This window comes from Heterodontus francisci, chromosome 12, assembly GCF_036365525.1.
Source record: "Heterodontus francisci isolate sHetFra1 chromosome 12, sHetFra1.hap1, whole genome shotgun sequence".
Lineage (NCBI taxonomy): Eukaryota > Metazoa > Chordata > Chondrichthyes > Heterodontiformes > Heterodontidae > Heterodontus > Heterodontus francisci.
Window position 1 is genome coordinate 100,095,606 of NC_090382.1, and position 22,739 is coordinate 100,118,344.

Below are 22,739 nucleotides of genomic sequence, written 5' to 3' on the forward strand. Positions count from 1 at the left end.
GTATTTAAATACAACAGCAGCAGAGCAGAGTAATGGATTCCGTAAAGTTACCTCAGAGGTAAGCACTGTTGTTTGCATATTTTTCAAATGTTATCTCCAGCATTTGAAAACTATATGTTACAGCAGTAAAATGGTTTTCACCCTCAAAAGTCAAATCCTAGCAGCTGTAAGGAAAAGCAACTACAGCCCTGGGGAATCCAGCTTTTAAGTAGCACAAGTAGATAGGTTTACCGATTTTGGTTTAACAGCTACAATATAGCAGGAGAATATGTAATTAAGCATCACTAGTGTTCCCTTAGAACAAAAGCCAAACTTATCCAGCACCTTACAGAAACAGAGAAAAAGTAGCTGGTAAGGAGGGAATGAGTATATTTAATTGTAGTGGCTAAGTGGATGCAAATTATGAAAAGACAGACTGGATACCTGTTGGTTAGAATGGTTTGAGACTTTGGATACCAGGGAAATCAGATTTATGGAAAATTATTTTCGTTATTTCTCCTGAAAAATGTTTCAAATAGCCAAGATTATAGAGAAGTTGCGTTGTCAATTAAGTCTTGGTTGGCCTACCAGGACTGTCCGAGTTATCATAACAGGGAAACTGCAGAGGGTTCCTTCTCAGAAAGGACAAGCCATTTTAATTTAAAGGATGAAGTCAGAGATGGAATAAATCAAAATGGGGTTGGGAGGCAACTTTTTTTTTTTTTACAGAGAAAAACCTACGAAAAATAGATTAGTAGACAGATAATGCATTAAACAAACATATTTTTGTTTATTGCGGCCCAGCTGTAGTACATCTTGTGCATTCGTGTGATCAGATTCTCACCCGTCCAGAGACCAGAGGCAAGGTTGCTTCAACCTTAGTTCGCTCAGCCTCATCATATGAAGGAAGCGTGGTTGCCACACTGTAGGACGGGGGCTTTGGAAATGCAGAATCCTCTTTATAATCAAAGTAGGCTGGAGAAAAAAAAAAGAAAGCATTAGAAATATTCAGTACAGCATACAGCCATTTTCTTTCAGTATACATTCAAAGCTAGTTTTTGCAGAATCTTGCACACACCTTATAGGATGAGCTGCACAGCTGCTCTAGGCCTCTGAAGGCACACTACAACTAGCTATGTGATCAAAAGATCTTCAGAGCAAATGGTTCTCTGATTTTCCTTTCATTTACTCAAAGACTACCTCAATTTGTTACAAGAAAGCAGTTCATTGACTATATTAGAAAATTTATAGTCCACTATGTTCCAACAAAACCCAGGACCAACATGTTGAAATTTATATCTCCTTATAAATTTACTCCTGTGCCTGCATTTTAAAAAGGAAACTGGCCAGAGGCAGCATCGGAACAAACATTTTGTGCTGAATTTTCTCTTCAGTGATACAACGAAACTTGATACACCTGCCACAAATATGAGCACCAGCTAGAAATGCTCCAAAACCAGCCACAAGACCCAGCACACCAGCTTGTGTTGCCAGTGGAAATGCCCCAATAATGGGTGTCAAGTCTTTGCTTCAGGCACCTATTAGCAGAATCCATCATGATTGTAAAGCTGCAGCAATTTGTTTCTACCCTTAGAGGGCCTCAGGGAGTTATGCAATTCTTGTGGCACAAAAATATGGAAGCTTTCCAAATTTAGACAGGGCCCCATGACCTTCACACCTAAGAACTTCGAAGATCAGTGAGGAGTGCTTGAATTAAAAAAAAGACTGAAAACTAAAATTCCCTAGACTGGATGGCATCTCTCCTAGTGTGTTGAAGGAGTCTAGAGGAGGGGATTTTGCAGGGCAATAGCTTCAATCATGAAACGATTCATGCAGTGTTAGAAAGGTTGAGGGCTGAACAAGCAGGGGACAGTATTACAGGACTAGTGATCCAGAGACACTGACTAATGCCAAAGGCAGACCCTGCCCAGCCCTCTATACTGTCAACTGGGGACTTGAGTCAAAGTTGAGAAAGCTGTCCCACAGACTCGTCAAGCAGCAGAGTCAAACTCACCGAATCATACCTAACAGCCTTTGCCCCAGATTCCTCAGTCACCATCCCGAGGTATGTCCTGTCCCACCGTCAGGAGAGGCCCACCAGAGGTGGGGGCAGAGTGGTATGCAGTCAAGAGCGAGGGGCCCTGGGAATCCTCAACACTGACTGCGAACCCACGAAGTTTCCTTGAATAAGTTCAAACATGGGCTAAGAAACCTCCTGCTGATTCCTACCAAGTGCCCTGCCTCAGCTGATGAATCATTGCTCCTCCATGTTGAAGATGCACTAAGTCACAAGGGTTTGGGGGCGGGGGGGGGGGGGGGCGGTCTTCAATGCCTACCACCAAGAGTGGCTTGGTAGCACCACGACTGATCAAGTCGGCCGACACCCGATGGATATAGCTGCCAGACCAGATCTGCAGCACGTGGGGAGAGAACTACCGAGAGGAAAAAAACCTCCTCGACTTCGTCCTCGCCAATCCACTTGTCGCAGATGCATCGGCCCATTACAGTATTGGTAGGAGTGACCACCGCATAGTCCTTGTGGAGACAAAGTCCCGTCTCCATACTGAGAACATGCTCCATCATGTTGAGTGGCATGACAACCGTGCCAGATGGGATAGATTCAGAACTGATCGAGCAGCTCAAAACGGAGCATCCATACAGCTATGTGGACCATCAGCAAAATTGTATTATACCACAACCTGCAACCTCTTGGCCCCACATAACCCTCACTCTACCATTACAATCAAGCCAGGGGAACCAACACAGCTTCAAAGAGCAGAGTAAGTGAGCATGCCAGGAGCAGCACCAGACGTACCTAAAAATGAGGTGCCAACTTGGTGAAGCTACAACATGGAACTACGTGCATGCTAAACAGTGGAAGCAGCATGCTATAAACAGATAAGTGGTCCGTTGGTGTGGGATCAGATCAAAGCTCTGCAGTCCTACCACATCCAGTCATGAATGGTGTTGGACAATTAAACAACTAACTGGGACAGGGGACTCCACAAAAATTCCCTTCCTCAAAAGATGAGGGAGCCTTGCACATCAGTGCAAACAACAAGGCTGAAGCATTTGCAACCATCTGCAGCCAGCAACGCTGAGTGGATGATCCATCTCAGCCTCCTCCTGAGATCCCCAACATCACAGATGCCACAGTCAATTCGATCACTCCACATGTTAACAAGAAATGGATGAAGGCACTGGATACATCAACAGCTTATGGGCCCCAACAACATCCTGGCTGTGGAACTGAAGACTTGTATTCCAGAACTAGCCATGCCATTAACGAAGGAATGCTGGAAATATTCAGCAGGTCTGGCAGCATCTGTGGAGAGAGGAGCAGAGTTAACGTTTCGGGTCAGTGACCCTGCTTCAGAAAACAGTTCACCAGTTAGTGGTGCCACAGAGGTACCAGGGAGAAATATTAAGAAGGGCCCACGAGACAACAGTAGCTGTACATGCTGGTATACGAAAGACCAAAACCCACATAAGACAGCAGTTTGACTGGCCAGAACTCCACAAAGATGTGGAGGAGTACTGCAGGAGTTGCCACGTGTGCCAGGTTGAGCGGAAACCCTGCACACCTAAGTCCTGTACTGGTGTTATGAGGACCCTCCAGCAGAAGGCTGGTGAACTGTAAGGGACCCCCACCGAGAACGAAAGGGGGCGGGCAGGCAGGCACGTGGCTGGCAAAAGTTTAGAAAGAGAAGGGGAAAAAGGGACCCAGAGGGCAGGTTAAAGGAAGTCCGGGAAGAATCCTGGATGAAAACCCCTACGGCCCAGTCAACCAACCCAGGAAAATGTGAAAAGTTAGACCCCACATCCTTCTATGTAAATGCAGACTCTGGAAGCACCCCACCAGAGTTGAGAACAGCATTTACAAGAACCAGCAGAGACAAAGAGAGACTTCTAGGGGGCAGAGAAACTGTGAGGGTGATGTCTCACCTAATCGAAGGGTCACCAGAAAATGCAGTTAAGTCTGTACAAATAGCTGCAGGTAGGAGTGTTCCAGAGAACAAAAGGAGAGTAACAGAGACTGCTCCCCGGTCAGAGGAAAAGGGAACCACCCAAAGCCAAAAGTCTTTGCATGGATCAGGGAGTTCAGAATAGGCCCAACCACCTCCGCCCCCCCACCAACTCTCTTGAAAAAAAAAAGGGATAATTAAAGCAGCCCATCCCTCCCAGAACAGACCATTGTTAATGAGCTTTTCAAGAGTGGTGAAGGAACGAAAATAAATGAGAGAAATGCATGGTTTTCTTTCTGTATCTTATATTTCTCTCAAATGCTAATAAAATGCACCATTTTCTTCAAATCACATTTCATTCCCCTGGGTATGGAGGCGTCAGGCAAACCCCCACCAGCCAAGACTGAGGCTCACACTATTGCGCCATTTGAACATTAAAACTTAAAATTGCAAGCCCTGACCAGAAAGGCATTGCCACAGTAACAATGCTGAAACAATGGAGACTCTGCAGTTGCTCTCCAATACACAGCAGTGGTTAGCACCGCAGCCTCACAGCTCCAGCAACCCGGGTTCAATTCTGGGTACTGCCTGTGTGGAGTTTGCAAGTTCTCCCTGTGTCTGCGTGGGTTTCCTCCGGGTGCTCCGGTTTCCTCCCACATGCCAAAGACTTGCAGGTTGATAGGTAAATTGGCCATTATAAATTGCCCCTAGTATAGGTAGGTGGTAGGGAAATATAGGGACAGGTGGGTATGTGGTAGGAATATGGGAATAGTGTAGGATTAGTATAAATGGGTGGTTGATGGTCGGCACAGACTCGGTGGGCCGAAGGGCCTGTTTCAGTGCTGTATCTCTAAACTAAACTAAGTGGTTAGACTAGTTTTAGTTACATTGCTAGCTGGCTGGGCAGAAAGATTTGAACCTCCAACAAGGGATGTGAAGAAGAGACTGTTGCAGATAAGGAACTAGTCACATGGACTAGCCTGCTGAGCACCCGGGGAGCTTTTGGAATTTGAACTTCCAAAGGGCTTTGAGGCAGAATGCAGTGTGCTCTCCTGGAACTAGGAACATCTCCTGCTGCCTGTCTGCTTGCAATCTCTCAGGGAACTGAAACCATTGAAGACACGTGAAACTCAGAGAGAAAAAGGTTTGCCACGTGAAGTTAAGATGATTACTGGGCCCCAACCAAAAGTAAGAATATAAGTCCAATCAAGGATTACAGCAAGCTTGAGAAACAGTAACAAGATATTGCCTCCAACTGTTCTACTTATCTCTTCTACTCTTTTCTCTCCCTATCGTTTATATTGCGTGTGCATGCTAGCGTTGTATAGCCATAGGCATGAACCGTATTAGAATTAAGTTTAGGTTTAATAAATGTAATCTTTCTGCTTTAAACCAAAGAAAGCCTGTTTGTGCTCAGTTATTTGCCTGATAATTAGAAACGGTGAACACTGATTCACAAAAAAGGGTAGCTCAAAACACAGCGGGTTTAAAATTAAACACTGTTAGAATAAGACCAGGTGGAGACCCCCCCACCACCCCTACCCACCCCCCCCAAAGACACACTGCTCACCTGCCCATAACACTTATGAAAATGACCGTCTTCACATTTAAAATGGAGTGTCTAAAATGCGAAACACAAAAAGTGTAAATAGAATAGCCAGGCCTGCAAAGTATAAGGCTTTAGAATGACCTGGTTAGAATTCACTGAAAATAATTTGTGCAATTCTGGTTGATACTCTTCAAAGTAGCACACAAGAGGCAGAGAAGAAGGATGATTACAAGTATAAAAGGGGATGCGCGATGGGCAAACAGCAGGAATGATTATGCTTTTAGTTAGAGAAAGTTTAAGGGTGGCCTCATTGAGATGCATAAAATAATAAGTGGCACAAATAAGGTGAATTCTGAATACAGGCCAATTCAGTCACTTCTGCGCTTAAATTTTGAATTATTCAATAATTTTAATTAAACCATGTAAATCATGCGTAAATTTAGTACTAATAATTTAATTAAACAATTGAATTAAGAGGAATAAACTTTTTTTTATTCATTCATGGGATGTGGACATCATTGGCTAGGTCAGCATTTACTGCCCATCCTTAATTGCCCTCGAGAAGGTGTTGGTGAGCTGCCTTCTTGAACTGCTGCAGTCCATGTGGGTAGGTACACCCACAGTGCTATTAGGAAGGGAGTTCCAGGATTTTGATCCAGCGACGGTAAGGAACGGCGATACAGTTCCAAGACAGGATCGTGTGGGGCTTGGAGGGGAACTTGGTGGAGTTCCCATGCATCTGCTGCCCTTGTCCTTCTAGGTGGTAGAGGTTGCATGTTTAGAAGGTGCTGTCGAAGGAGCCTTGGTGAGTTGTTGAAGTGCATCTTGTAGATGGTACACACTGCTGCCACTGCATCGGTGGTGGAGGGAGTGAATGTTTGTGGATGGGGTGCCAATCAAGGGGGCTGCTTTGTCCCGGTTGGTGTCGAGCTTCTTGAGCGTTGTTGGAGCTGCACCCATCCAGGTAAGTGGAGAGTATTCCATTACACTCCTGACTTGTGCCTTGTAGATGGTGGACAGGCTTTGGTGAGTCAGGAGGTGAATTACTTGCTGCAGGACTCCCAGCCTTCGACGGTGCAGTATTTATATGGCTACTGCAGTTCAGTTTCTGGTCAATGGCAACCCGCAGGTTGTTGATAGTGGGGGATTCAACGATCATAACGCCATTGAATGGCAAGGGGAGATGGTTAGATTCTCTTGTTTGAGATGGTCATTGCCTGGCACTTGTGTGGCACGAATGTTACTTACCACTTATCAGCCCAAGCCTGGATATTGTCCAGGTTTTGCTGCATTTCTACATGAACTGCTTCAATATCTGAGTCGTGAATGGTGAACATTGGGCAATCAGCGAACATCCCCACTTCTGACGTTATGATTGAAGGAAGGTCATTGATGAAGCAGCTGAAGTTGGTTGGGCCTAGGACACTACCCTGAGGAACTCCTGCAGTGATGTCCTGGAGCTCAGATGATTGACCTCCAACAATCACAACTATCTTCCTCTGCGCTCGGTACGACTCCAACCAGTACAGTGTTTTCCCCTGGATTCCCATTGACTCCAGTTTTGCTAAGGCTCCTTGATGCCATACTCGGTCAAATGCTGCTTCGATGTCAAAGGCAGTCTCTCACCTCACGGGTTCAGCTCTTTTGTCCATGTTTGAACCAAGGCTGTAATGAGGTCAGGAGCCGAGTGGCCCTGGCGGAACCCAAACTGAGTGTCACTGAGCAGGTTATTACTAAGCAAGTGCCGCTTGATAGCACTGTCGATGACACCTTCCATCACTTGACTGATGATCGAGAGTAGACTGATGGGGCGATAATTGGCCAGATTGGATTTATCCTGCTTTTTGCGTACAGAACATACCTGGGCAATTTTACACATTGCCGGGTAGATGCCAGTGTTGTAGCTGTACTGGAGCAGCTTGGTTAGGGGCGCGGCAAGTTCCAGAGCACAAGTCTTCAGTACTATAGCTGGAATGTTGGCCTTTGCTGTATCCAGTGCCTTCAGTCATTTCTTGATATCACGTGCAGTGACTCGAATTGGCTGAAGACTTACATCTGTGATGCTGCGCACTTCAGGAGGAGGCAGAGATGGATCATCCACTCCATCTTTTGCATTGATATGCTGGGCTTCCCCCATCATTGAGGATGGGGATATTTGTGGAGCCACCTCCTCCAGTTAGTTGTTTAATTGTCTACCACCATTCACAACTGGATTTGGCAGGTCTGCAGAGCTTATTACCTTGCCAATCAGACCAGCAAAACTAGAAGTCAGAAATCTGAATTATTGATGAGCAAAATAGATCGTAGAAAAACGACTTCAGTCAAACAGCCGAGAATCTGCCCTACAGGGTAATCTAAAGACATTAGAGGAGTTCAAAGTATAGTTGGATGCTAGGCTAGATGAGCTGAATTACTGGAAGGATGCATTCAATTGGCCTTGGCACACTCTTAACTTTTTTATACTTTTTTTCTGGTCTGTTCTGTCGCTAAAACAGATCATGCACATCTGGTCCATAGTATTTTGTAAATAGAAACGAAGAGAAGTTTCCAGTTCATCGTATCCGTGCTGGAACATGGAATTGTTTTAAACTTATCATTGGATGGAAGTTACCTAATTGTAACTTAATCTTAAAATGCAACAAGTTTCTAGCAGGTGAGCAAATCCCAGCTACTGTGGTTCGGAGTGCTGATCAAGGACTATACTTGTGAGTTGGTAGCTGGGGCTCCTTCTACTCAGCCGCAAAATTTCAATTTCAGTACTTAATATGCACCCAGATCACAGCAAGTGGGAGCTGAACATAGCATGTACCTTCATCACCGCATTTAATTAATAAGTACACTACTCAACCTGTGATCCTTCCATCTCATTTTCTACCCACATATCAGCGGCTCAAAGAGTGAAAATTTAGTGTTAAGTATGCTGCGACTCATTTTTCGTTTTTACGTTGCTGCTACTTGCAAATGGCTAGGAGGGATCGAGAAAGATAATGAATTGAGCACAAATTGACAATATTTCAACATTATATTTCTGTGAGATAATATATTAAGTCTTGTCCTTTGTCAAGTAGCAATGATCTTCAATGTTAATTTGGAATCTGAATGAATTTGTGGGAAACTCTCCACAGAGAACACAATGCAAAACTATCTAAATGGAATCACATAAATGTCATGAATCGCTATTGCATAAATGGCTAGAATAGATACATGCATGGTTACTTTAGGTCTTGAAAACAGGATACAAAAATTCCACCATTTATATAAAAAGATTTGTTAAAGATTGCCATGGAAATTGGGTAAAACGTAGTCAAAATTAACAGATATACAACTATCAAGGTGAAAGAGTTAGCTAACAATTTGCTGGAGATGTCTTCAATTAACCTTTCATCTTGATAATCTAGCTACAGGCAGGCTAACAACCCAAGCAACATTGATGTTTGAGATACCCCCATGTATAGAATTGGAAAGTAGTTCAAGATGACAAATTGTAACCAAGGGGGTTTGATGAGGTGAGGTCACAAATCTAGGTGATTTCATTATGGCTACCTTCTTTATCTAAAGAATTTTGACAGCATATGGTATGGCTTTTGATGCAATAAAATACTGATTTTACTATAAAAATACATGTAAAAGTCTTCCATGCAAATTTTATGCTGAATGCCCATGCAGTAAAAATCGTTTCACAAGTGCTTGTGATTCCAATCAGCTTAGGTTGCATATTGTGACACCATGATTCCTGGAATTTATTGTAGACATATAATTTGTATGTAACTATCCTCTACTCTGCATTTTCACCGTGCTTTTATAAAAAGAAATTGCTGCAGTTTTAGTCATGCATGAGTTCTGTTTACTGCAGTTTGAAGAGTCTCATTTTACATAGACTCTGTAAATAAACTTTAAAGTACACTGTTGCAAGTCTTGCCTTAAGTCCCACCGTTGCCTCCAACTCATTGGATGAACCACTGGTGTCAATAAACACTCAGAAATTTTTACCTTCCCTCAGCTGCTCGAGGTCATGGAACTACTCCAGCCATGGAGTTGCTTCTAGCTGGTGAAAGGACTTGGATGTACTTAGGGGAAATGTTGAGTACCAACGGTCCAGACTTTGAAAGCCCTCAATACATAATGGGAGGTGGGGAGGTGGACCAATTTAAAATGTAGAAGCACTAGAAGTTCCTGCTGTCAGGGTGCATTCACTTTCTCAAATCTCCCAAAAGTCAGAGAGGTGAATTGTAATTCATTTACTTCCAACTCATTGAAGATCAACTAAGATCACAAATCTAACAGACTTGTGAACAATGCAGTAAAAATATACTGAAATCAAAAAAGGAGACAAATAATGCAAGTTTTAGATGTGTATCAAGAGGTGCAGAAACATCAAAAACTAGGCTGCATCAAGATCTACGTTGTTAAAGCAAACTTTCATGTTTTTCAAAACTTGCCTTGCAAAATGTTACTTTCACTTACTTCACAATTTCCATTTTTGCTACGTTATCAAGCACCATGTAATGTTATGAATTGTAATTCTGCATTTTCATTCCCTGACAAAGCATTGCATTGTGTTAGAGATCAAGAACAATGCAGGCAAAATCCTGTACCACAGCATTTGCACATCTCAGAGACGGACAGACTTTCCCTTGGCCCAGCATTCAACCAAGATGTAACTGTGCACCTCTTAAATAAAAAAAAATAGAAAAAACCCTTACATTTAGGAACACAGGAATTGCTTGGTGAAAAAAAGGCCAAGGTCTATCGAGTTTCCCTACCAACATCCTGGTAGTCGCTTGATAAAGATAAATGGAGCTGTTGACTACTGATGGCAATCAATCTCCATCTTTTCATCTTTTTTATTCGTTCATGGAATGTGAGCATCACTGGCTAGGCCAGCATTTATTACCCATCCCTAATTGCCCTCGAGAAGGTGGTGGTGGTGAGCTGTCTTCTTGAACTGCTGCAGTCCACGTGATATAGGTACACCTATAGTGCTGTTAGGAAGGGAGTTCCAGGATTTTGACCCAGCGACAGTGAAGGCAGTGGGTTTTCATGCACCTGCTATCCTCGTGTTCTTCTAGCTGGTAGGGATGGAAAGATTTGTAAGGTACTGTTAAAAGGAGCCTTGGCTAGTTGCTGCAATGCATCTTGGAGACAGAACATACTGCTGCTAAGGTGCGGTGAAGGAAGTGAATGGCTGCCGATCAAGTGGGCTGCTTTATCCTGGATGGTGTCGACCTTCTTGAGTGTTGTTGGAATTGCACTCATCCAAGCAAGTGGGGAGTATTCCATCTCCAGATGTGTGCCCTGTAGATGGTGAACAGACTTTGGAGGGTTGTCAAAAGGCGAATTACTTGTCGCATAATTTCCAGCCTCTGACATGCTCTATTTAAAATGGCTGGTCTGGTTCAGTTTCTGGTCAATGCTCACCTGAAGGATGCTGACAGTGGGGGATTCAGCGATGGTAATGCTGTTGAAAATCAAGGGTAGATGGTTAGATTCTCTGTTGAAGATGGTCATTGTTGTTTGCCATGCAAATGCCAGGCATTCATGCCACAGATTAGCTCAAGCCTGAATGTTGTCCACCTTGCTGCATTCAGGCACGGACTGCTTCAATATCTGAGGAGTTGCAAAATGCAAATTGCCAATTCTGACCTTACGATGGACAAAAGGTCATTGAAGAAGCAGATGCAGAAGGTTGGGCCCAAAATGCTACCCTGAGGAACTCCTCAGCGATGTCCTGGGGATGAGATGATTGGCCTCCAACCCCAATGACCATCTTCCTTTGTATAACTCCAACCAGGAGAGTTTTCCCCTTGACTTCGATTGTGTTAAGGTTCCTTGATGCCACATTCAGTCAAGCGCTGCCTTGATGTCAAGGGAAGTCACTCCCACCTCTAGAATTCAGCTCTTTTGACAATGTTGGACCAAGACTGTTACTAGGTCTGGAGCCAAGTGGCCCTTGTGGAACCCTGAGCATCGGCGAGCAGGTTGTTGCTGAGTAAGTGCCGCTCGATAGCACCGTCAATGACAATCATAAGCGAAATGATAGAAGATGAAAGTAGACTGAAGGGGCAGTAAACAGCCAGATTCTATTTGTCCTGCTTTTTGTGGACAGGCACACCTGGGCAATTTTCCACTTTATTGAAAAGATACTAGTGTTGTAAATGTACTGGAACAGCTTGGCTAGGGGTGTGGCTGGACTTGCAGCACATATCTTCAATACTAGGGCTGTGATGTGGTCAGTGCTCATCGCCTTAACTGTATCCAGTGCATTCAGACATTTCTGGACAACAAATTGTAAGACTGGCATCTGTGATGCTTGGGACCTCAGGAGGATGCAGAGTTGGAGCATCTACATGGCATTTCTGGCTGAAGATGGCTGCGAATGATTTAGCCATGTCTTTTGCAGTGATGAGCTGGGCTCCCCAATCATCGACTTTGGAGATGTTTGTGGCACCTCCTCCACCAGTTACTTGTTTAATTGTCCAACATTCATGACTGACTGTGGCAGGACTGCAGAGCTTTGACCTGATCAGTTGGTGGTGGGATCGCTTAGCTGTCTATAACATACTGCTTTCGCTGTTTAGTATGCATGTAGTCCTGTGTTGTATCTTCACCAGGTTAGCACCTCATTTTTAGCTATGCTTGGTACTGCTTCTGGCATGCTCTCCCAGACCCAGACTCACTGAACCACGGTGGTCCCCTGACTTGATGGCAATGGTAGAGTGAGGGATATGCCAGGCCATGAGGTTACAGATTCTGGATGAACACAATTATACTGCTGCTGATGACCCACAGTGCCTCAAGGATGCCTGGTTTTAAGCTGCTAGCTCTGTTCTGAATCTAACCCATTTAGCATGGTGGTAGTGCCGCTCAACCCAATGGAATATGTCCTCAGTGCAAAGATGCAAATTAGTCTAAAGCCTGGCTCAGGTATAAAATTAAAACCCAACCCGGGCCCGACCCACAACAGCCAACCTGAACCCAACTCGGGCCAGAGTCCTTTAATTTTTTTAAATGTCCGACCCGACCCCCGACACATGTAGTCAGGTTTGGCTGGGTAGCCAAGCTTTACTGCACGTTTCCCGCCTTGATGTCCTGAATGTTCATTTGAAGATTACTTTCCGGAGCAAGGCAGCACTGTCCACGTCCAGCCCGGCCTGACCAGAGCCCGAATGCTGGACCCGGAAGAGAGACCCGACCCTGACACATGTTGTCGGGTCTGGTCAGGTTGGGTAGCTATGCTTTAACTGAAGTCTCCACAAGGACTGGGTGGCGGTCACTCCACGGACAGATGCATCTGCGACAAGTAGATTGGCGAGTACGAGGTCATGATTTTGAACACCTCTATCAAACTAACTCTCAACCTTCTCAAGAAAACAGCCCCAGGTTTGCCAGTCTATCCTCATGACCGAAGTCTCTCATCACCAGAACCATTCTTGTAAATCTTTTCTGCACCCTCTCCAATGTCTATACAATCTTCTTAAAGTGTGGTGGCCAGAATTGGACACAATACTGCCGTTGAGGCCAAACCTCTTTTATAAAAAGGTTCACCAGAACTTCGGTACTCTGCTTTTATCTATAAAACCCAGGATCCTGCATGGCCTATTCACTGCTTTCTCACCCTGCCCTGCCACATTCAATGATTTGTGGACATACACCCCAGCTCCCTTTGCTCCTGCACCCCCTTTACAATTGTACCCTTTGTTCTATATTGCCTCTCAAGAAACGCAATCAAGTTAATAACACATGACCTTCCCTTAACAAATCTATGCTGACTATCCCTCATTAATCCATGCCTTTCTAAGTGGCAGCGTATCCTGTCCCTCAGAATTGATTCTAATAATTTACCCACCACTGAGGTCAGACTGACCGACCTATCATTATTTGGCCTATCCCTCGCACCCTTTAAATAATGGTATAACGTTCACAGACCTCCAATCCTCTGGCACCTCGCCCGTATCCAGTGAGGATTTGATGATGATCCTCAGCGCACCCGCTATTTCTTCCCTGGCTTCCTTTAACAACCTGGGATGCAATCCATCTGGCCCTGGCGACTTATCCACTTGCAAGGATGTCAAACGCTCTAGTACTTACGCTCTCATTATGCTTATCGTATCTAATATTTCACCCTCCTCCTGAACTGCAATGTCTGCTTCATCCCTCTCCTTTGTGAAGACAGAGACAAAAAAACTCATTAAGAACCCTGCCCACATCTACTGCATCCAGATTGGCCCTACCCTTTCCTTAGTTATCCTCTTGCTCTTAATGTACTGATAAAACATCTTTGGGTTTTCCTTGATATTACCTGCCAATAGTTTTTCATGTCCTCTCTTTGCTTTTCTAATTTCCTTTTTGACTTCACCCCTGCACTTTCTACACTCCTCTAGGCTTTCTAAGTTTTTGTGATCTTCATAAGCTTTCTTTTTCTGCTTTAACTTACCCTGTAAGCCTCTAGATATGGCTGTACCACCGTTTATCTTTGGGGGGGGACATGCCTACACTGTAACTGTAGAATCTTGCTTTTGAATGCCTGCCACTGGTTTGCCACTGATTTTCCTTCAAGTAGCTGTATCCAGCCCACTTGTGCCAGATTGCCTCTCAGTTTCGTAAAATTTGCCTTCCCCAATTTAGAATTTTTACTCCTGTTTTATCTTTGTCCTTTTCCATAATTATGCTAAAACTATGATCACTACCTCCAAAATGGTCACCCACTGCTACTTCATCTACTTGCCCAGCTTCATTACCGAAGACTAAAATTGCACCCCCTCTCGTTGGGCATATTATGTGCTGACTAAAAGAGTTCTCTTGAATGCAGTTCAAGAATCCCCTCCCACGATTGCTCTGTCTTTTCTCCTCCATCCCTGCACAGCTGAGCCACCTATAGTGCTCTGGTCATAACCCTCACTGCACTCTCCAGAGGAACTCCCTCCCCCATTGGCACTCAGAACTGAATATCGGTTAGAAATTAGAATGCTCTGCGGAGACTCCTGCACTACCTGCCTTGACCTTCCTGCCTGCCTGGCAGCCATCCAGTCCCTTTCTGCCTGTGCTCTCAAGCTCTGGGGTGACTACCTGGAGTAGTCCAGAGATGACTACTTTTGAGGTCCTGCTTGCTAGTTTCTCTCTGCTTCCTAAATTCAGGACCTCATTTCTTTTGCCACTTATGTTGTTGGTACTGATATGGACCAAAGTCACCTGGTCCTCCCAAGCATGCTACACTTACCATATGTTATCTCAAATTATTCACATATTTTCCTTGCTTTTTTCTCTCTCGCAATCTTGCACTTGGAGAATCAGGGTTACAATGTTATAACTTTATCTCTTGGTGAGCCCTAAAAGACAGAATTTCCCCTTAAGTACACTAAGTCCAGATATGCCCTGCACCTGTTTTGATATATCTGTGCTGCTCCCTGTCTAGCTACACACTTGGAATATGCTTTTAAAATACCATTGCTTGTGCAAACTTTAAATTGACATGAAATTGCAGAATGCTGTCCTGTAAAGTCCAGCCCATGATCCTGGTTAAATCCAGTGTAACCCAATCACTCTTAAGTGTACAAGCTTTTTAAAAAATCTCTAATCTATGCATGTGTTCTTAAAGGGGAAACGATCTTATTTACATCACATCCAACAGACTTTCCCCAATACCAATCTGAACTGAAGAATGAATGAAGTAAAAGGCAATTAATGGAACGCACAGACTCTAGAATTCTACCTGTTCTTCCCTCTCTATGTGGGCAGACCCATAAAGGAAATTCTCTATCCTGACTATATTACTCTGAAGGGTCTCACCAGATATCAGCCTCTCTATCTCAGATGCTCCGCACTTTCAATTTTTATTTCAAATGTGTTTTTTTTTTTGGGTCCTTTTTAATCATAACATTTGTGCTGTGTAACAATTAACTTGCCTCTCCAGTCACAAAGTAGAACACCCATAAAAATCTTTGAGCCGCTACTCAAAAGCACAAAAAAGCAAACTGAATTATTTGTTAACCATTAACTTTTTTGTATCATAGGCATTACATAAAAATAAAATCAGTGTTGCTTCTCTCCATTTAATACATTCATTTCAAATTCAACAATTACAAATGCCACTCAAAAATCCTATACCCACCAGTAGCTGTCAAATTCATTTTAATGTAGTCTTTAAATAAATTCCATCTTTTCACTGTTCTACGTTCAACAACTAGTTTTGTTGTTTCCTTGGTTACTATAATATTGCAAATTGAATAAAAGGGACAATGACAGCATAGGTATAATGGTGACTGAGTGAAAGGAAATAGCGGTTGTTCACAGACTGGAGGAAGGTACGTAATGGGGTTTTCTGGGCGTTGATATTAGGACCATTGCTTTTCTTGATCTGTATTAAATGACCTAGACTTGGGTGCGTAATTTCACAACCTGCAGATGACACAAAACTTGGAAGTATTGTGAACTGTGAAAAGGACAGTGATGGACTTCAAAGAGGACGTGGAGAAGCAGGTGGACTGGTAGGCACATAGATGAAATTTAATGCAAAGAAGTGTGAAGTGATGCATTTTTGTAGGAAGAATGAGAGGCAATATAAAAATACAATTTTAAAGGGGGTGCAGAAACAGAGGGACCCTGGGGGTAGATATGCACAAATTGTTGAAGATTGAGAAAGCAGATAATAAGGCATATGGGATCCTGGGCTTTATAAACAGTGGTATAGAGTACAAAAACAAGGAAGTTATGATGAACCTGCATATAACACTTGGGTTCAGCCCTAACTGGAGGATTGTGTCCAATTCTGGGCAACACACTTTAGGAAATATGTGAAGAATTTAAAGAGGATGCAGAAAAGATTCACGAGAATGGTTCTGGGGATGACAAATTTTAATCATGTGGATAGATTGGTGAAGCTGGGGCTGTTCTCCTTAGAGAAGAGAAGGTCGAGAGTAGATTTGATAGAGGTATTAAAAATCATGAGGGGTCTTGACAGCATAGATAGAGAGAGAAACTGCTCTCATTGGCGGAAGGGTTGACAACCAGAGGACACTTATTTAAGGTGATTAGTGAAAGAAGTAACAGCGACAGGAGGGAAAAACATTTTTACACAGCGAGTGGTTAGGATTTGACATGCACTGCCTAAGTGTGGTGGAAGCAGATTCAATCATGGCTTTCAAAAGATAATTGGATGATCTGAAGAGAACAAATTTGCAGGGCCATGGGAAAAAGGCAAGGGAGTGAGACGAGCGGAGTAGCTCCGTGCCAGCTCTCTGCAGGACGTGGTGGGCCGAATGGCCACTTTGTGCTGTAACCATTCTATGAAATGATCCTGTCACACTGAAACCAAACCAGCTCTCCAGCAGAGTTCACTTCATTATTTAACAAGCTAAAACTACAATAACAACTTCTCTGCACTGCAGGAAACTGGCTTCAACAGTTATTTTCTGTTGGCAGCCATCGAGCTCATCACCCCTAGGAGAAATTAACTTTTTTGCCAAGGTTATACATTATGACAGCATGATCAAAACTCCAGGGGTGGCACCTTCAAAAGTTAGAATGAATATTGGAGCTGGTATTAAGTTGCAATTGAACCCATGGCAATTGTGAGTATTTAAATCTGGAAGTACATCATCAGTAAAAGGTGACCAGATGATCTGTAAAGATGCTTTTGGATTGTCATAAACAACCAACTGGTTCACTAATGCCCTTTAGGAAAGGAAAGTTGATGTCTGGCCTCAATTGAGCACATTTCTACTAGTCATTTTTCATTCACTCGTTGGATGTTGCCAGCAAGGCCTGCCTTTATTGCCCATCCTGAGTTGCCCTGAGGTGGTGGTGGCAAGTCTTCTTTCTGGCAGTTTGATAAAACTGACTAGCTTTCTTTGCCACTTCAGAGAGCAGTCAAGAATCAACCACATTGGTACAGGACTGGAGTCACATATAGGTCAGACATCAGGTTTCCTTTCCTAAAGGGCATTAGTGAATCAGTTGGTTGTTTACAACAATCTAACAGCATCTTCACGGATCATCTGGTCACCTTTACTGACGGTGTTGTATTTCCAGATTTTAATACTGAATTTAAATATTCAAAATTACCATGGTGGAATCTGAACTCACATTCTTCCATTATTAGTCCAGACCTGTGGATTACTAATGCAGTAACATAACCACTACACCATCATACCCCTAAACCACTACTAAGGTAACCAAATAATATTCTGGGCCAAAGGGGTCCTAAGGGAATTCACTTGAAAACACAGGTTTCAATTCCCTGCCAAATTTTATACAATTAGTGGCAAATACTCAAGCCAAATGAACAAGCTGGACCACAGCCACTTAATTGCTAGTGAGGCACATATCACAATTTCGTTGGAGCTCTAATGCCCAGCTCTAATAGATGCATGGCAGTGGGACGTCAAAACAAGTTACTGCTCCTTCCGTTCATTAGTTAGAAAAATATATTTTTTGTAGGTTTCCTGGTAGTTTGGTGGGTGAATGCACTGCTCAATGTAGTACAAAATTATTCAAACTGATCTCATTATTGGTCTAGGCTGAGTTCATGATCGCATCCAGACAGTAAGAACACAAAAATGGTCTCAGCATCACCAGGCTTTGCAATAAGTAGAAATGGAAATCAGCAGGGATTCCATGACTCATCAGTATATCCTGTGTCTCCTGCAACAATTAAGGGTGACTGGATGTTTGATGAGTCCAGGTTTAGACTTGCCTGCAAAGCCTTGCCCGAGTTAACATTCGCTCACTCGACTCATGGTGAATGACCATTTGAGTAAAGTATTGGAAGGATGCAGTTATACCTGGAACTGAGTCCTCGCACAAGTCACTGACTTCAGGAGAGTAGAGAAACAGGATTTAAAAACAAGCTTCTCATTTCAGAAAGCTTAAAATTGCTGTAAACAACAAATATTGGACATTTTGTTTGCATTAACTATAAATATGGTATAATAAAATAATTATTTGACAACACAAGCTATGCTGCATTATAAACCAAATGTCACTTTTTTGGTGAGGGGAGGGAGGAAGAGCTAAGAGGGAAAAGGAATGCTTTAAGGCTTCCATACAAAAAGAGAATACATTTAGAAAACTGAATCACATGCAATATTATCATTCAAGCAATAGTTTGTTAATGTATATACAACAAGACCCTAAATTATGTGCACGTATCTCACATCTTTAACTTACAGCATTTGAAATTATTTTTGGCACATAAGTTAACAAAAATAGTTAACATGCTTAGTTCAGTGCAGGGTAGTCACAAACTGATGGTTGCAAGGTGAGAAGTAGTTTTAAATTGATATTAATAACAGAACTATTTTCTACATTGGGATTAAATTGCTCAGAAAAACGTGAAAAATTGCCTTACTCTAAAGTAGAAAGATTATAAAATGACCCGACTATTAGCTGAGAGGGGCAGTAAAGTCAATGTGCAGTAGTGTGGTTATTTGGCCCTAAACCCACTTGAAATATCACTGTTATTCAAAAACACAAGCTCTGCGCAGCACCATTAACTTGATACAATATTTATTGGGAAAATTCTGTCTGCAGCTTATTTTTATTTGCCGCTTACTGCAGCAATTCGAATAGAGAGCCCGACAGATTGGGGGGGGGGTGGGGGGGGGTGGAAAAAGATAGCCAAATAGTTAACCAATTGCACTCACACTTCAAATTGCTGAGACATGAAATGTTCAACAACTATTTTGACCGACAATTCACTTTTAATAAATGTTTATACGATGGCTCCCAGGGAGGCATTATATGGAGTTAAATTGCTGACATCATGTGCAATTACAGAACATTACATAATTCAACAGGACTACTGTAATCTTAATGCAGACAATGCATACGGAAGGCATTTTAAACAAAACAAATCTCAACATTGAATCTCAAAACCCCCTTGAAATAAAAGTATACACAGTCCACTCAAGTAATACTAAGGCATACTCCAGTCATGCACCCGGATGTTATTTCTTACGGCACAGAAGGATATCATTCGGCCCATTGAGTCTGTGCCAGCTCTCCACAGAGCTGCTCAGTCAGTGCCACTTACCCGCTCAATCCCCGTAGCACTGAAAGTCTATTTCCTTCAAGCAGCCATCCAATTTCCCCTGGAAATCATTGATTGCCTCTGCTTCTACCAACCTTGTGGGCAGCGAGTTCCAAGTCAATATCAGCTGCTGCGTAAAAAGGTTCTTCTTCATTCTCCCTGCATCTCTTGCCCAAAACCTTCAATCTATGTCCCTTACTTGTTTAAAAAAAAATAATTGTTCATGGGATGTGAGAGGCACTGGTTTGGCCAGCATTTATTGCCTATCCCGAATTGCCCTTAAGGTGATGGTGGTGAGCCACCTTCTTGAACTGCTGCAGTCCACATAGGGTAGGTATGCCCACTGTGCTGTTAGGAAAGGAGTTCCTTGTACCATTAGTTAATGGGAAAAACTTTTCCTTGTCTAAATTATCTAAGCCTGTCATAATCTTGTACACTTCAATTAAATCTCCCCTCAGTGCCCTTTGTTCGAAGGAGAACAACCCCAGTTTTCCCAACCTAACTTTGTAACTAAAATTTCCCATTCCATTAATCATTCTGGTAAATCTCCTCTGCACCCTCTCAAGGGCCCTCACAACCTTCCTAAAGTGTGGTGACCAGAATTGGACACAACACACCAGTTGGGGCCCAACCAGAGCTTCATAAAGGTTCAGCATAACTTCCCTGCTTTTGTACTTAATGCCTCTGATGAAACCCAAGATCCCATATACTTTACCAACTACCAACTTCAAAGATCGATGCACATGTACCCCCAGCTCCCTCTGTTCCTACACACTTTTTAGAACTGTGCCATCAAGTATAAATAGCCTCTCCTTATTCCTTCTGCCAAAGTGCATCACTTCATACTTGTCAGTATTAATTTCCATCTGCCACCTCTCTGCCCATTCTGTCCTGTTGCAGGCAGTTCACATCATCCTCACTGTTTGCCACACTTCCAAGTTTGGTGTCATCAGCAAATTTTGAGATTCTACTCTTTTTTCCAAGATCCGGGCCATTTATATATAGCACTGACCCTTGGGGAACACCACTGTCTACCAAATCCGGTTTGAAGAACAACCATTTACTGTGACTCATGGTTTTCTGTCCTTAAGCCAATTTTTCATCCAATTGGTCATGACCCTCCTATTCCACGAGCCTCAGTTTTGTCACCAGCCTTTTGTGGTACCTTAACACTTGCTTAAAATCTATATAAACAACACCCACCACATTCCCTTCATCAACCTTCTTTGTTACTTGACCAAAAAATTCAATGAGATTAGTCAATTATGATCTGCCTTTTACAAATCTGTGTTGGCTATTCTTAATTAACTCAAACCTCTCCAAGTGAGTGTGATTTTTTTCCCTGATTGACAGGTAAGGTTTTAGAAACGCTGATGTTAAACTAACTGGTCTGTAGTTGCTAGGACTACACCCTTTCTTGAATAAGAGAGCCACATTTGGCACTCTCCAATCCTCTGGCACCTCCCCTGTATCCAGGGAAGATTATGGCATGCCCTTCCGCTATCTTCACCCCCCACTTCCTATAGCAACCTGGGATGTCAACGATGGCTTGAAATGGCAGTGGTGGGAGGAATGAGGCAAGAAAGGATGGAACAGGAGACAGGGAGCTTTGCTGTGCTTCTGGATCCTTCTATACCCAAGTCACAATCTTTGTTGCTAACATTAGCTACCAAGAGAACAAATGTTACAATCTCAACACTCATTATTCTTAATGAACACAAAATGTACTTAAAATATACAGCTCCTGCCACTTACGGGAGCCACACTTAAAGTCAGCCAAAAAGCACCAAACATTTTTATTATAGTCAATTACAAAGTCGGCGTGTGAAGATCTACATTTGTTTTGGGCAGAAACAAGTGTGACACCAAAGGGTAATTGTTGACGGGTGTTTTTGCGACTGGAAGGCTGTTTCCAATGGCGTCCAGCAGGGTTCAGTACGAGGTCTCCTGCTTTTTGTGAGAGATATTGAGTTGGATATAAATGCAGGGGGCATGATCAAAATGTTTACAGACAACACAAAAATTGGCAGTGTGGTTGATAGCGAGGAGGATAGCTGTAGACTGCAGGAAGATAATCAATGGACTGATCAGGTGGTAGAAAAGTGGTAAATGGAAATCAGTCCAGAAAAGGTGAGGTGATTCATTTGGGAAGGTCAAACGAGGCAAAGGAATACATGATAAATGGGAGAATACGACAAGAATACAACACTACAAGAAAGCCCCAAGCGAGTTATCAGTAGCACTTAAAATAGCCAGAAGTGCTGCACAAAGAACAGCCAGGCGCTGCGCAAATGGCTACTGGCAACATCTATGCAGTCGTATTCAGCTGGCCTCTGACACCGGAAACATCAGAGGAATGCATGATGGCATTGAGAGCGCTTTTGGGCCAACCATCAGGAAGATCAGCCCCCTCAAGTCTAAATCAGGGGACACGATCACTGACCAACACAAGCAAATGGACCGCTGGGAGTAGCACTTCCTAACACTCTACTCCAGGGAAAATGTTGTCACTGAGACCGCCCTCAATGCAGCCGAGTCTCTGCCAGTCATGGATGAGCTGGACGAACAGCCAACAAAATCGGAACTCAGCGATGCCATTGATTCTCTAGCCAGTGGAAAAGCTCCTGGGAAGGATGGCATTACCCCTGAAATAATCAAGAGTGCCAAGCCTGCTATACTTTCAGCACTCCACGAACTGCTTTGCCTGTGCTGGGATCAGGGAGCAGTACCACAGGACATGCGCGATGCCAATATCATCACCCTCTATAAGAACAAGGGTGACCGCGGTGACTGCAACAACTACCGTGGAATCTCCCTGCTCAGCATAGTGGGGAAAGTCTTCGCTCGAGTCATTTTAAACAGGCTCCAGAAGCTAGCTGAGCGTGTCTATCCTGAGGCACAGTGTGGCTTTCGAGCAGGGAGATCCACCATTGACATTCTGTTCTCCCTTCGCCAGCTACAGGAGAAATGCCGTGAACAGATGCCCCTCTACGTTGCTTTCATTGATCTCATCGAAGCCTTTGACCTCGTCAGCAGACGTGGTCTCTTCAGACTGCTAGCAAAGATCGGATGTCCACCAAAGCTACAAAGTATCATCACCTCATTCCACAATATGAAAGGCACAATTCAGCATAGCGGCACCTCATCAGCCCCCTTTCCTATCTGGACTGTTGTGAAACAGGGCTGTGTTCTCGCACGTACACTGTTTGGGGTCTTCTTC

At 43.4% G+C, this 22,739-nt stretch overlaps 1 protein-coding gene across 1 annotated transcript in view; it reads right to left on the reverse strand.

The window, feature by feature from the left end:
* LOC137376014 (NEDD4 family-interacting protein 1) overlaps positions 1 to 22,739 on the reverse strand; it is a 59,052-nt gene that overhangs the window by 17,808 nt on the left and 18,505 nt on the right. Inside the window, exon 3 of the mRNA XM_068043927.1 lies at positions 824 to 954. Within this exon, the coding sequence (XP_067900028.1) occupies positions 824 to 954 (131 nt within the window). The remainder of the gene's footprint in view (positions 1 to 823; positions 955 to 22,739) is intronic.